Consider the following 15689-nt stretch of genomic DNA (forward strand, 5'->3'; position numbering starts at 1 on the left):
GGACCCATGTACCTGTTGCTGATGTGTCTGGGTTAGAGGTGCAATGGGATGTTCCACAAAATTTTGCTACACTTCAGAAGTCTGATGCAACCTTGAAACGTTGGTTTGGCTGTTCCTAGCTAAGACCATGTCAATCTTCATGTCAATCTTCATATGGGGGAATTTACAATGTAAACAACCACATACTCTACCTTGGGTCAAAAGCAGATAGCAGGAAGTTAGTGGTGCCGTCTAGTTTTAGACCACTTGTTCTCAACCTTGCACATACAGTTCCATGGGCAGGCCATCTAGGACAACATGAGATCTATCTTAGGCTCATGTTTCTTGTGGCCCTCCATGCCCTCCATGCATACTAATGTGCAAAACATGCCCCACATGCCAGAAAAACAGTGCTCTCCATAGGTCTGACCGGGCTCCTCTATGTTCACTGCCGGTGCCCTCTACCCCCATCAAGAGAATTGCAATGGATATTGTTGGACCCTTGGAGAAGAGAAGCACAAGTTACGAGTATATACTGGTGATCTGTGACTATGTCACCCGGTTCCCAGCAACCTTCCTTCTCCGTTCCATAACCACTCCAAAAATAATCAGTGCTCTTGTTCAGCTCTTTTCTCGTGTAGTCCCAGATAGTCCCAGATTAATTCCTGACAGACCAAGGGACAAACTTCACCTCACGATTGATGGTTCAACTCCACCAACAGCTGGGCATTAAAGACTTGAGGACCACCCCCTACCATCCCCAAACGGATGGGCTCGTAGAGAGGTTCAGCCAAATGCTCAAGAACATACTGAGGAAGTTTGTGGCCGACACTGGTAAAGACTGGGATAAGTGGTTACCCTTTCTGCTTTTTGCTTACAGGGAGGTGCCCCAGGCATTGACAGATTTTTCAACTTGGATCACATTTCAGGAAACTAGGCATATGTTGCGCATCACTACTTCACAGGAGAGCCATTTGAACGTAAGTATTATTTTTTTAATCAAAATGCTTTTTTTTGGCAGAAATGCCTTCTGGAACATATGAACTTGTATGCCATCTGTAAATACGAATAAAATTGTTATATTACAAGCCAAGTTGGTTTAGCCACGGACAAAAGACGGGCAACCTTCCCGCTAGCCATGAAAAGAGAACACACCTTCAACACATCTTCAAACTAACGGCAACCAGGGCATCTGTGACACAGAGGGAGAAGTGTCCATCCATGTATACGGTTAAGAGTCTAGCTGCCTACATTTTCAGATATTACACATTTCTAATTTTGTCAGAAAGTTGTCGTCATTTCAAGTTAAAGTGTACTGTTAAACTAGTTAGCTGGCTGGCTAGCTAACGTTATGTTTAGGATCTGTGTAGTAATATTATTTGTACCTCAGAGCCATTTTACTTTGCTAGTTATAGCATAATATTAGCTAATACTAACATTGAACTTGATTGGTTGGCTACCTGCAAATTCATGCAGGGTAGTAATGTTATTGTAAGGTTCTGCTTTTCTTTTCTTAGTCAACCTTGTGTCCTTTTTCTTTGTGTTCTGGAATGTAGACCTGTCTTTCATTTTTGTTCATTGATTTCACCTGTGTTCGTTTCTCACCTAGTCTCATCAGCTCCCTATTTAGTACAGTTCTTTCTGTTTGTATGGTTGTGAGGTATTGTAAAAATCTTGACTGACAACCTGTGTTTGACCATTGCCTGCGACCAAGATTCCTGCCTTCTGCGAAGGCTTAATAAACATCTGCTGTGCTCTGCGTGTGAATCTACACCTTTTTCTCCCTGAGTATTCATTACAAAATATCTCACCTAAAAACGGAATGGATTCAGCGGAGCTACAGCGGCACCTAACCCAGCAAGCGGAGATTTTGGAGGAAATCTGCTATCTCCTCCGCCAGCCTATCCCTACTCCTCCGATGCCAGGTATCGTAAACCATAGTGCTCCTTCGTTCATACCCATGCCTGGAAAATGACTGTTCGCCTGGGAAATGTCAGGGATTTCTGATGCAATGCAGCAAATACATTGAGCACAACCCCACTAACTTTGCCACCGACAGAGCCCTGGATTGGGCCACCGCCATATGGACTGCCAACAGCACAGAACTCGGATCCGAGACCCATTTCCACACCCTCTTCAAAGAGGTACTCGATAACTGTCCCTCCAGTAGTCCTATAGGAGACCAAGGATGCAATTCAGCTGCCTAGTATGCCCTTGAGTTCCGCACCATGGCTGCAGGGAGTGGATGGAATGAGCCTGCTTTACCATCCGTCTACCGAAAAGGGCTCAACAGGCAACTTCAGGTGGAGCTGGCATGTAGAGGTGACCTTCAGGATTTAAATCAATACGTTCATATGTCCATCTCCATCGACCACCTCATCGTTGACCGCCGAAGAACTCTGCCACCCAGGAACCCGAAACCTTCTCTTTCCATGATTCCGTCATCCCGTCCGAGTCTTCCGGAGCCCATGCAGTTGGGCCATGCTCCTCTCCCGTGTATCGAATGTCAAAAGCGGATCCAAGAAGGGCTCTGCCTATACTGTGGAGGGAAAGACCATCTACTCAGCCATTGCCCTGTTCACCCCTACAGAGAGATGAGAAGGGTCCCCCTGCTGCCATGCAGGTAGGTGTACTAATTTCTATATATCTCCCAGAAGCAATTCTCTGTCCCAGTATTGATAACCGTGAAGGGGGTTACCAAGTACGTAGAATGCTTGATAGATTCGGGAGCAGGAGGTCATTTTATCGATCACCAGCTAGTACAAGAGCTTGACATTGATCTAACACCTGTCACCCCTCCCTTGAGGATTAACACCCAGGACGGGCAGCCATTGGGCACGGGCTTCATCACGGACCTGACACAGAGCGTCACCCTCAAAATTGGAGTCTTCCACAGCGAAACCTTTTAACTCATGGAACTCTCATCTCCCAAACATCCACTCATCCTCGGACACCCTGGTTTTGTCTTCACGACCCTGCAATCTCATGGCAACAAGGTGAACTACTTTCCTGGTCTTCTACCTTTTTCTCCAGTTGTCTAAGCCTACCCTGCAGAGCCGCCACCATTGAGGACTCTGCCTCGACAGTGCCACCCACCATACCATCTGAATATGCCCAGTACAGCAATGTCTTCAGCAAAACCAAGGCCTCCACTCTACCACCACATCGCCCAGGAGACTGTGCTATTGACTTACTCCCTGGAGTGTCCCCACCGAAGGGCCGTGTTTACCCCCTATTTATCCCGGAAAATGAGGCAATGGAGAACTACTTTGATGAATCACTCACACGGTTTCATTCGTCCTTCTTCCCCGGCTGCGTCCAGCTTCTTCTTCGTTGGAATTTGTCCATGTATTGATTATCATTCCCTGAATGACGTCACGGTCAAGAACCGTTATCCTCTTCTTCTGATCCCAGCAACTCTTGAACAAGTGGGCCGTGCCAACATCTATACTAAACTCAAAACTGCAAAGTGCATAAATGTCCGTATACGTGAAGGTGACAAATGGAAGACGGCCTTTATCACCGCTCGAGGGCAGTATGAATACATGGTCATGCCTTACGAACGCCCCTGCCATCTTTCAATCCTTTATGAATGAGGTTTTCCAGGATCTGATCAATCGCTTTCTCATCGTCTACATTGATGACATCCTGATTTACTACTACTCCCTGAAGGAACACATACAGCATGTGCAAAAGGTTCTTCAACGGCTCCTTGACCATAACCTTTATGTGAAGACTGAAAAAAGTGCCTTCCATGTAACCTCTGTAAACTTCCTCTGCTTTGTACTGACACCTGGAGGGGTCAGCATAGATGAGAACAAAGTCACCGCCGTCAGTAGCTGTCCCAGACCCACCACCGTTATGGAACTCCAACGCTTCATTGGGTTCTCCAACTTCTATCGCTGGTTCATTCGGAACTTCAGCTCTACGGCCGCTCCCCTCTCTGACCTTACCAGCAGAAAGACCCAGACCCTTCAATGGATTGATACCGCCCTGAATGCGTTCAATAACTTGTAATGCCTCTTCACCTCAGCTCCTGTCCTTCGCCAACCTGATCCGACCCTTTCTTTCACCCTGGAGGTGGATGCCTCTGAAGTAGGAGTAGGAGCCATACTCTATCCCTCCAGGAAGTTATCCCCCGCTGAGAGGAATTACGATGCGGGGATCAGAGAACTCCTCACAATCAACCCGGCCTTCGAGGAGTGGCACCACTGGTTGGAGGGTGCACAATATCCCTTTCTCGTCTTAACCTGTCTAGGACACAGGTTCCACTAGCGGAACCCCCCCCCCAACATTCTGCTGAAAGGGCAGCGTGCGAAATTCAAAAATATTTTTTTGAAATATTTAACTTTCACACATTAACAAGTTCAATACAGCAAATGAAAGATAAACATCTTGTTAATCTACCCATCGTGTCCGATTAAAAAAAAAAAAAATACAGCGAAAACACAACATATATTTATGTTAGATCACCACCAAATCCAAAAAACACAGCCATTTTTTTTTTACTTTAGTAAAAAAGCACACCATGCAATAATCTGAGAAGGCGCTCAAATATAAATAACATTTCTCCGCCATGTTGGAGTAAATATCATAAATATTCCCTTACCTTTGATTATAATCATCAAAATGCAATGCCAGGAATCCTATTTCCACAATAAATTGTTTTTTTTTTGTTCGATAATGTCCATTAGTTATGTCAAATTACAAGGACTATGGTGGTCTGCTTGAAACATGTTGGTATTACAGACTCAGACAGGGAGAGGTTGAACATTTCAGTGAAGGCACTTGCCATTGTATTGACCTTCCCAGCCTTTGTTACATTTGTCTGTTTTTGTCCAAAATATTGAGTCATTTAACTGAAACAGTGGATCCTGAATGGCTGGAGGCAGCAAACAAATGTATTTATGAATTATCTATTTTAATCATGCATTGAACTGCATCCAACTATTCTGCCAACAACGACTTACTCTACGTCATGGAATTTGTCAAGTATAACCTATTTTAAAACCTCTTATAAAGTTGGTTTTGTAGCATAAACTGGGAATGTGATACTTTGAATGACATTAGGTTTGTTTCATATTTGCTACGTTTTTAAAACGCTGTCATTTCCACTTCAATGACTCATTCTCACCATTGCAATCTTTCATTGTTGCTGAGAAGAAACACCACTCCCATGCTGCTGTGTACCCTGTTGACATCCCTGTCAATCTCAGAGGACCTAGAACACAAGCAACCAACCATAACTCATCTCTCTGAGCAGTAGGAAGCTAGCTAGCAGACATGGCTAGAAATCCCACTGGAGATGGAGACCAGCAGGCAGACATTACTGCCGATCCCACAGGAGCCAAGGACCAGTCAATTGTGACAGTAATGAGGTGGGGGCTGTTGGAGGAAGAGCGAGAGGGATCTCCTAGTACAGGGCTCTGTAGAGGCCATATAGAAACACTGTCAAGATGACCAGGCCTTCTCACCACAGACTCAATGGAACTGCTGTATCTGTGGTGATGACATCGGTCATGAACTCGCTGACTCTCCTCTGAGATCAAATAGACTTCTGTAAAACATCTCTATGGATACTGAGGAGGATTGATACCTCTCGAAACATTGAGCAAATTCCTACGCAACAGTTAACATGTCAATCAGGCTAACTGTGTCCGTGTGATGTGTTTTTTTCCCACAACAGCAGTGTTTCTCAGTTAAAGACACTACAATTCACGGCAGCCTGCGGGAGAGGATCAGCAAGGTTTTGTAAAAATCACACAATCAAGGAAAATAATTCATAAGCACAGTAACATTTTGTTGTTGTGTTTGGAAACCATTGCTTCTATTTCCTGTTTTTAATAAGATTTTGCATGAATTATACTGAATGTTGGGAACATAACAGCCAGCCCACACAGAATCACCTCTTCTACAACCCCAGGGGAAACTGCCTGACGCTAGGAGCTAGACAATGAGCAACTGTAGAGCTACAGTCTGCATGAAAATGTGTGTGCGCGTATGTCCGTGCATGCATGTGTGTATGTGTCCATGAGTGAGACAGAGAAGGAAAGATAGATAACAGTAATTAAATACATTTGTATCTGAAGTGTTGTGCGCCTGCTTGACTTTCTCTAATCCTCCATATGTCAGGATGGTATCAGGTCTCTCACTCACTTTGTGTGAGAGGATGGTCCTTCTGGAAACCTCTGTTGAACTCCACCTGGTACTCCTTCACCTGAAAGCCAGGCACGCATCCCTTCTCCCCCTCCTCCTGGGTTCCAATATGGACAACCTGACAGACAACAGAGAAGAGAAGGATAAAGCTCAAGTTCAACTTCAGTAAAACGTCTGTCTTCTCTGACGCACTTCTTTAATGATAATTAACATCATTAGCAGAAGACAGCGTCATTCTACTGCCAGTGTTTGTCTATGGAGAATGCATGGCTGTGTGCTCAATTTTATACACTTGTCAGCAATGGGTGTGGCTGAAATAACCAAATCCACTAATTTGAAAGGGTGTCCACATACTTTGGTATCTATAGTTTACATCCTTTAATAGGTGTCACTTCATCTCATCACTGTTCAGACAAGAGGTCATGCATGGGTCATGTGATATTATCACCACACGAACCCATTGGAGTGACATGGTGTCCTCCAACTTATTCCATTCACATTGTTTCATGCTGCAGCCATGACAACGGTCACAGTGCAGAATTATTTGCAGTTCCTGATGGTAGCTCCTCTGCAAAACTGTACAATAATGCTCTCATTGCACAGTCTGAAAAATATCAACAGTGCACATATCATAACACCCCTGATAACACATCATATTGTGACTCACATGGATATTTTATTGGCATTTCAATCATTACATAACCTATAGTGCAACACAAAAAACATCCTCTTTTAAATGTAATTTATTACAAGAGGGGAAAATGTCTGTCAGAATAAATACAGCCTCTTCAGGGAATTTTTTTTTATCACTACTCCAGTCACTGGGTCCTCTCTGTTGTTGTTAAACCAAAAGTTCAATGTAATTAAGTCATCGCTCAGAAATGTCAGAATGCTCCTTTCCGTCACTGTAATGGTTGAGAGAATAAGAGAGATCACAGAGAGAGATAACGGCAACTGCGCAGGTAGCCAGCCAGGTGGGGAAATTGACTGATGCTCTTTCTCACTCATCATCAGATCAGGGATATGGAAATTGATGTGATAATTATGGGATATGATGCTGTTTTTTGATGACGTAAAGGTGATTTATGTAAATAAATTGGCCTGATTATCATGTAAGACGCCGGAGATGTGCTAATAAATTAGTTTAGGATTCCAGAGGTCATCATTATGCTGTACAGGTACATGAGTTCTCATACCACAGGGTGGCTATGGGGATGTGCAGTAATTGCACGGCAGGGGAATATACAGCAGAGGACTTCTTGCAGAATGCTGATGTCTGATTGTACATCTGGTATTGATGGTTGGTAACCATGAGTTTAGCAATCCTTATTAGAGGTTGGGGTCAATCAAACATTTGATTGTCATTTTGGATTGGCTAGATACCTGGACTGTGGGATCATGGCTAACCATTTAGCTATGCAGTAATATGGAAATGAGGTGTACAGTCTGCTAAGGATAATATTGGTTTGGCAGGGCCTCAGGTATAGAGCCCATTATATGTAATGTATCTGCTAATATTCACTATATCCTGCCGGTCTCAAAATGTTAATTCAATTATATCTGGGGGGCCTCTGTCAGAATAGATACAATTCTTGTTAGTCACATTTATGGGCCAGCCGGCTTGACGAGGGCCTGACGACATGTAAGGCTGTCACTGTTTCTTCACCTCGGCAGAGGATCAACAATATCAGACCAATTTAATAAGAAGTAAGACAACACAGTAAGAGCATATCAAACAGCAGTACGGCAACTACATTAGGGGATAAGACGAAAGTGGTCGTATCGCCATGAGCTCGCCCGAGCATTTGCCAGGCGCAGAAGGAAGACAGCGCCATTTTGACGGATGTTCCAGTAAAAGACAGACAGAATGGTCATAATAGTCACTATACATCTGCCTGCTGCGGTGAATAACCTTTCTACCTGGCCCCCTGCTCGGTCTGTGTTAAATTAACATTAAATCTGGAAGATAAAGAGAAAACATGGAGTTTTTTATGACAGAGTGCCCATGCTGAGAGGAATATGCTGGAATGTGTGTGTGAATGAGCCTCTAGTGTGTGCGTGTGCGTGTGTGTATGAATGAATGTGTTAGTTGAGTGTGCATTGCATCGGAGTGTGTCTGGGCATGGGGGCATGGGTGGATTTGGAAGTACCCTGGGCTTAGGGAACGGGATAAAAAAGTAATGAATGTAAAATATTTGTTTTGTTTGCAGGTGCACAGTGCCTATGAACATAAGAGTGGGCAGGCAGGTGTGAAATAAAAGTTTGAGAGAGTGTGTGTGCAGCCGTGTGTGTGTGTGTGTGTGTGTGTGTGTGTGTGTGTGTGTGTTTGAAGTGAGATGGAAGAAAGCAGGACACATGGGTGTTCTGCAGGCCTTCCTTCATCTGGAGGTGTCATGCTGCATTTGGGGAGCTTCACATTCTGTCTATGGAAACCACCTGCTGTCTGCTTCAGCCCAGCACAGAGGATTAACATACACACGTATGAGCACACACACACATACACACACACTGAATCTGTCACCACACATACATCCCCTGGGCCTACAGCAGTGGAAATACTAATTGATTTGTTCACATTTCATCCTCTGTATCATGCTTTTTGATGTCTGTGTGAAGACAGCGTTGTTTTGGTGTGATTGGCTCAGCAAGACTCTACACAGCCGAACACAACATGGGAGGATTACTGCTCTAGTCACATCTGCTCAACAAAGGAGCTTGGTGAACAAACACAACATGGTGTCAACATGCAAAATATTTTTTCAAAGCTACATCACTGAAACGGTCTTTCTTTTACATATATGACAGATTGAAAGAAGGAGAGACAGAAGGGGGATAAAATAGAAAGAAAAACAAATGGAGAGAGAGCATGTAGTATTATAATGTAACGATATGATATCCTTGGTTGTGTGCTTTAAGAAACCTCAGTGGGAATGGTCATTGAATGGGCTTAAACAGCAAGTGATGAGAGATGTGTTTGTTATTTGTTGGAGGGGGAGCAGTGGGTGAGTTTGAGAGCTTCAAGCCTCGTCCATGTCTGCCCTGATAAACTACTGCTGGTAATAAGCCTAATGTGACGTGATGCTCTCTATCAATAAAAGGCCCGCTGACACTGAGACAGGATTAGCAGAGCCACTGAGGACGACACTTACAGCCACAATTCTCTGAGTTGACATTTTTATCATGGGCCAAGCACAGATTTCATGCAAATTCACTCATCACTAATGCTACAAAATGAAAACGCAGCGGAATTCCTAAATGGATACCGTAGAGAGAGGAAACTCGCTCACTCAAGGCAGTTTCCATGGCTCAGTCTGATCCTTGGAATATTCAAGCAGCCCAATGTTTGGGTCTTGTACACTCTTAGAAAAAAAAAAGTTATTCGGCTGGGTTCTTCATGGAACCAAAAAGGGTTCTTCAAAGGGTTATCCTATGGGGACAGCCAAAGAACCCTTTCAGGCTGTAGATGTCACCATTTTTTCTAAGAGTATATGCATCTATTTCCCTAAATCTATGGCACTAATAGAAGGTCTGCAGTATATTAACAAAGTATTCTACAGCATTGTTAACTCCTGGGCATAGTTTCTGCTAGGGGGTGTACATTCAAAATGTTGGGGCAAGCCCATAAAATAGGGGGAGAACACTTAAATCCCATTTACCATATACAAGGCCTTCATTGAGTACGTTACATCCCCCTACTGTTGTACCACTATCTGAGTGTGCAGCTGGCACTTAAAGACATTGTCCACACTCTGGTCCAAACTGGTTCAGCTCATTGTAAGTGATATAGTAAATCTTTATGAAAGGACACACTACTCTCCACAGCATCCCATCCTGGTCCCAGAGAACACTAGGGAAACAGATCTCTAGAATAGAGAGGAGACTGCTGTCTCTGTTAGCTTGATACAGTGCCTTATCCTATATAATCAATTACAGGGACCACACTGGCAGAATAGCAGGGAGAGGTCCTTTGTATCCTATGGATTATTTTGCAGCGGAAAAGTAAACACTGTAATCTATTGATAAACACTTATTTGCAGAGTGTTTATGTGTGTTTTATTGCTTTAAGTGCACCAAGGAAATGCTTTCCTGGAATAAAAAAAATCTATACCCCCTGCTTTTCCAACCCTTTAACATTGATCACATGACGATGGGAATGCTACTTCAGACATGAAGACCGAACGAGGATCAACAGAACAAATAGCTACAGTATTATGCTTATTGTATGTCCTGTTCGTATGGTCTACAGTAGTCTTGTTAAACAGGAGATGTCTTTTTTGCCTGACTGTTTTGGATAAATCAACTCGCTAGTGGCCAGGTATATTTGGTCATGTCATTATGTGTGGTCTGCATTTGATGTGATAGATCTAACTATCCAGTATGACAGTAACCCCACTAATGACAGCTAGGATGGTCTGTCCCATTATATGAGTGGTCTCCAAAGTGACAGTCCCACTGCTGGTAATAACTATCTGCATTGACCATTTTTTTACTCATAACATACGCTGCTGCTACTGTTTTATTATCTTTCCTGTTGCCTAGTCACTTTAGTCCCCGTTATATGTATAGTTATCTACTGTACCTCCATTACCTCGCACCCCTGCACCACAGAAGGCTGCTGAGGGGATGCGGCATTCCAATAGGTATCTCTGCATCGTTGGAACAAGCCAGTGAGTAAGCATTTCACTGTTAGTCTACCCCTGTTGTTTACGAAGCATGTGTCGAATACAATTTGATTTGATTTTGCCCAGTAGGGTTGGCTTGTTCTATGCTGCTGTATGATAGGCTAGGCTGTTCCATTGTGGCAGTGATCCAGCAGGTGTGACAGGGCAGCAGTGTGATTAAGGGAGTGGCTCCATTGATGAGCACCGGAAGCAGAGCAGAGCAGAGCCACTTGGCACAGCCAGCTGTAAATGTCAGCTTTGGAGGAAATCAATAAGGCAATATGAATCCTCAGGAAAGCTGATAGGAGACAGCACCTGGTCTCTGGCGTGACTCTTGACTGTATGTGGGTTTGTATGCCATGTGTGAGAGATCATAGAGATTGTGTATCATAGAGAATGGCAGGTGCGTGGGTACCTATATGTGCATGCCTGTGTGCATGTGTGGTCTCTGTTAAGTCCAAGAGACAACTTATTTCTGTGTCCAGCATGTGTTTGGCTTTCTTCCTCATGCATTTTGACATCTCTGTTTGAACCGTGGCCAGCTCTCCACTCTTCTTCTCTCCCTGCCATGCTCCCTCCCTGCTGGACTGACCAGCCCAGATATCGCCCTCTGTGTTTGGCTACCCTTACAAAAAAAATGCAGTTTCACATATAAGAAAACTGGAATTGCAGATTCACATGTGGGCTTGAAATAATGTTATTCTCCTCACATGGGAATAGCTGGTGTTAACATGTTGCAGTACCAATGTTTCCACCAGTGGAATTACGGTGACCACATTTAAAAGCCCAAATGCGGGACAAGGGAACGTGGACATTCAAGTTACAGTGTACATGTGAAATCAAAAACATTGTATTCTCCTCATGTGAAAAGTGGGTGTTAAAATGTAAACTCCAAATGTAATACATGTGAAAATATGATTTCACGTGTGAATTTAAGCTCAACATGTGAAAACAGCTATTTAAAAATGTACCAAAAAATATTGATTTCACATATGAAACTGCACATTTGACATGTTCTTTTTTTTAAAGGCAGCCAGTCATCCAGTCATCCACCCACTCAGCCAGCAAGCCAGCATTCAGCCATCTACCCAGCCTTGGACAGGCAAAGAGATGAATACGCCTCCTCCCTCTCCTTACACTGCTGCCCCTCAGGCCTGGTCCTCTTGACTGTGGTAAATGTCAGTGCACACCCCAGACTGTGCTTGGCCGACCCATGCCTGGACCCATGCCTGGCCAATATACTACACCCCAGACTGAGGAGAATCAATCAAGCTGGGCCTAAAAAACCTGCAGCTGGCCAGCCAGCAGGAGCACCTGTGTCTTTGAACCATCTGGAGCCTGGACACAGCACCATACCTGCTGGGCCTGTGAATGAGGATTGCAAGCAATAAACACACACCTAGGAGGGGAGGCGAGAGTGGAGAGCGCTAAAACCACATGTAGCCTACAATACTCTAGCACTAGCCTTTATCAAAGGCACATTTCCATTCCCAGTGTATGAAACATTCAGAACACCTTGTAGAATGTTATCCAGGTTATTCTATGTCATCTTCTAAGCATAGAAAATGCACCTCATGGTGTCCATGACCTGTTGACTCATCAACGAGAGGCATGGAGGTTGGGTGCTCCTCATTCACAATGTGGAAATTCCATAGAATTCAGGACTTTCTGCGCTGAGACCAACAGATCAATTCCGGTCTTCCCAGTGATGTGAAATCCATAGATTAGGGCCTAATTAATTTATTTTAATTGACTGATTTGATTATATGAACTGTAACTCAGTAAAATCTTAGAAATGGTTACATGTTGCATTTATATTTTTGTTCAGCATACAGTGCATTTGGAAAGTATTCAGACCCCTTGACTTTTTCCACATTTTGTTGTTACAGCCTTATTTAAAAAAAATTTAAAAATCTACACACAATACCTCATTATGACAATGCGAAAACAGGTATTTAGATTTTAATATTTTTTTGATAAAAAGCATAAATAACTTCTTTACATAAGTATTCACACCCTTTGCATTGAGACTCAAAATTGAGCTCCGGTGCATCCTGTTTCCATTGATCATCCTTAAGATGTTTCTACAACATGATTGGAGTCCACCTGTGGTAAATTCAATTGATTGTACATGATTTGAAAAGGCACATACCTGTCTATACAAGGTCCCACAGTTGACAGTGTATGTCAGAGAGAAAAAAAAGCCATGTTGTCGAAGGCAATTGTCTGTGGAGCTCCGAGACAGGTTTGTGTTGAGGCACAGATCTTCTGAACGAAGACTCGTGGCCGCCCATCCAAACTGAGAAATTGGGGGAGAAGGACCTTGGTCAGGGAGGTGACCAAGAACCAGAGTTCCTCTGTGGAGATGGGAGAACCTTCCAGATGGACAATCATCTCTACAGCACTCTACCAATCAGGCCTTTATGGTAGAGTGGCCAGACGGAAGCCACTCCTCAGTAAAAGGCACATGACAGCCCACTTGGAGTTTGCCAAAAGGCATCTAAAGGACTCTCAGACCATGAGAAATATGATTCTCTGGTCTGATGAAACAAAGATGAAACAAAGATTGAACTCTTTGGCCTGAATGCTAAGCCTCATGTCTTTAGGAAGTCTGGCACCATCTCTATGGTGAAGCATGGTGGTGGCATTGTCATGCTGTGGGGATGTTTTTCAGCAGCAGGGACTGGGAGACAAGTCAGGATTGAGGGAAAGATGAACGGAGCAAAGTACAGAGAGATCCTTGATGAAAACCTGCTCCAGAATGCTCAGGACCTCAGACTGGAGTGAAGGTTCACCTTCCAACAGGACAACAACCCTAAGCACACAACCAAGACAACGCAAGTCTCTGAATGTCCTTGAGTGGCCCAGCCTTAGCCCGGAATTGAACCTGATTCAACATCTCTGGAGAGACCTGAAAATAGCTTGTAGCCAAGCTTGTAGCGTCATACCCAAAAAAGACTCGAGGCTGTAATAGCTGCCAAAGGTGCTTCAACAAAGTAAAGGGTTTGAATACTTATGTAAATATTATAATATTTTTGGCAAATATTTGAAAAAAAACAACATGTTTTTCCTTTATCATTAACAGCAGGGGTTCAAACTGTAGAACCCAGTTCCTACATTTGAATATAAAAATTGATTTTATCAAACAAAACTATGCTAAATTTCTTCTATGGGCACCTCAGGATGACACAACAGAGCAAGATTATTGAATGTAAGTACATACTTACCTTCAGAGGTAAATATATCAAACCAGTTGACGTGAGAAACGTTTGTTGTTGTTGGGCACTCTCCTTAAACAATAGCATGGTATTTTTTCACTGTAATAGCTACTGTAAATTGGACAGTGCAGTTAGATTAATAATAATTTAAACTTTCTGCCCATATAAGACATGTCTATGTCCTGGGAAATGTTCTTGTTACTTACAATGTCATGCTAATCACATTAGCGCACGTTCGCTCAACCGGGGGAATGACGACGATCCCGTAGAGGTTATTAAGGAATGTGGTGAAGTAAAAGTAGTCAAAAATATAAATATTAAAGTACAGATACCCCAAAAAAGTAGTACTTAAGTAGTACTTAAGTATTTTTACTTAAAAGTACCTCACACCAGTGTATATGCTACATGACCAAAAGTAGGTGGACACCTGCTTGTCAAACATCTAATTCTAATGGCCATTAATATGGAGTTGGTCCCCACTTTGCTGCTATAACAGCCTCCACTCTTCTGGGAAGGCTTCCACTAGATTTTGGAACATTGCTGCGGGAGCATGCATCCATTCAGCCACAAGCGCATTAGTGAGGTCGAGCACTGATGTTGGACAATTAGGCCTGGCTCGCAGTCGGCATTCCAATTCATCTCAAAGGTATTCGATGGGGTTGAAGTCATGGCTCTGTGCAGGCCAGTCAAGTTCTCCACACCGATCACGAACAAACAAACCGTTGCTGTATGGACCTTGCTTTGTGCACGGGGGCATTGTCATACTGAAACAGGAGAGGGCCTCCCCCAAACTGTTGCCACAAAGTTGGAAGCAAAGAATAGTATAGATGTAGTCTTAAGATTTCCGTTCACTGGAACAAAGGGGCCTAGCCGAACCATGAAAAACAGCCCCAGACCATTATTCCCCTTCCACCAAATTTGACAGTTGGCACTATGCATTGGGGTAGGTAGCGTTCTCCTGGCATCTGCCAAAGCCAGATTTGTCCGTCAGACTGCCAGATGGTGAAGTGTGATTCATCACTTCAGAGAATGTGTTTCTACTGTTCCAATGGCAGCGAGCTTTACACCAATCCGGACGATGCTTGGCATTGCGCATGGTGATCTTAGGCTCGTGTGCGGCTGCTCTGCCATGGAAACCCATTTCATGAAGCTCCCAACAAACAGTTCTTGTGCTGATGTTGCTTCCAGAGGCAGTTTGGAACTCGGTAGTGAGTGTTGCAAACGAGGACAGACAATTTTTACGTGCTACACGTTTCAGCACTCAGCAGTCCCTGTTCTGTGAGCTTGTGTGGCCTACCACTTCGCATTTGAGCCGTTGCTGCTCCTAGACATTTCCACTTCACAATAATAGCACTTACATTTGACCGGGGCAGCTGTAGCAGGGTATAAATGTTATAAATTGACTTGTTGGAAAGGTGGAATCATATGTATTGTTATTATTATTTATTTTATTTTTGTACATACAATTCTGTTAAACAGCAGCAAATAAACTCCAACCTAAATCTAGTTGATGATTCCTGGTCTAGAAGACATTGCCATGTCAGTGCCACCATTCCAGCAGCTTACCATTCTCCATCTCACTGTTGGCTTTGTTCTGAAGCTAAGCTGGGTTGGGCCTGGTCAGTTCCTGGATGGGAGACCAGATGCTGCTGGAAGTGGTGCTGGAGGGCCAGTA

General features: G+C 43.7%; 1 protein-coding gene across 1 annotated transcript in view; it reads right to left on the minus strand.

Moving 5' to 3' along the window:
* Nucleotides 1-15689, minus strand: part of LOC110520038 (cadherin-13) — a 603183-nt gene that overhangs the window by 444689 nt on the left and 142805 nt on the right. The window contains exon 2 of the mRNA XM_090218153.1: nucleotides 6136-6253. Within this exon, the coding sequence (XP_090074279.1) occupies nucleotides 6136-6253 (118 nt within the window). The remainder of the gene's footprint in view (nucleotides 1-6135; nucleotides 6254-15689) is intronic.

This window comes from Oncorhynchus mykiss, chromosome 1 (genome assembly GCF_057628025.1).
Source record: "Oncorhynchus mykiss isolate SJ-2025 chromosome 1, ASM5762802v1, whole genome shotgun sequence".
NCBI lineage: Eukaryota > Metazoa > Chordata > Actinopteri > Salmoniformes > Salmonidae > Oncorhynchus > Oncorhynchus mykiss.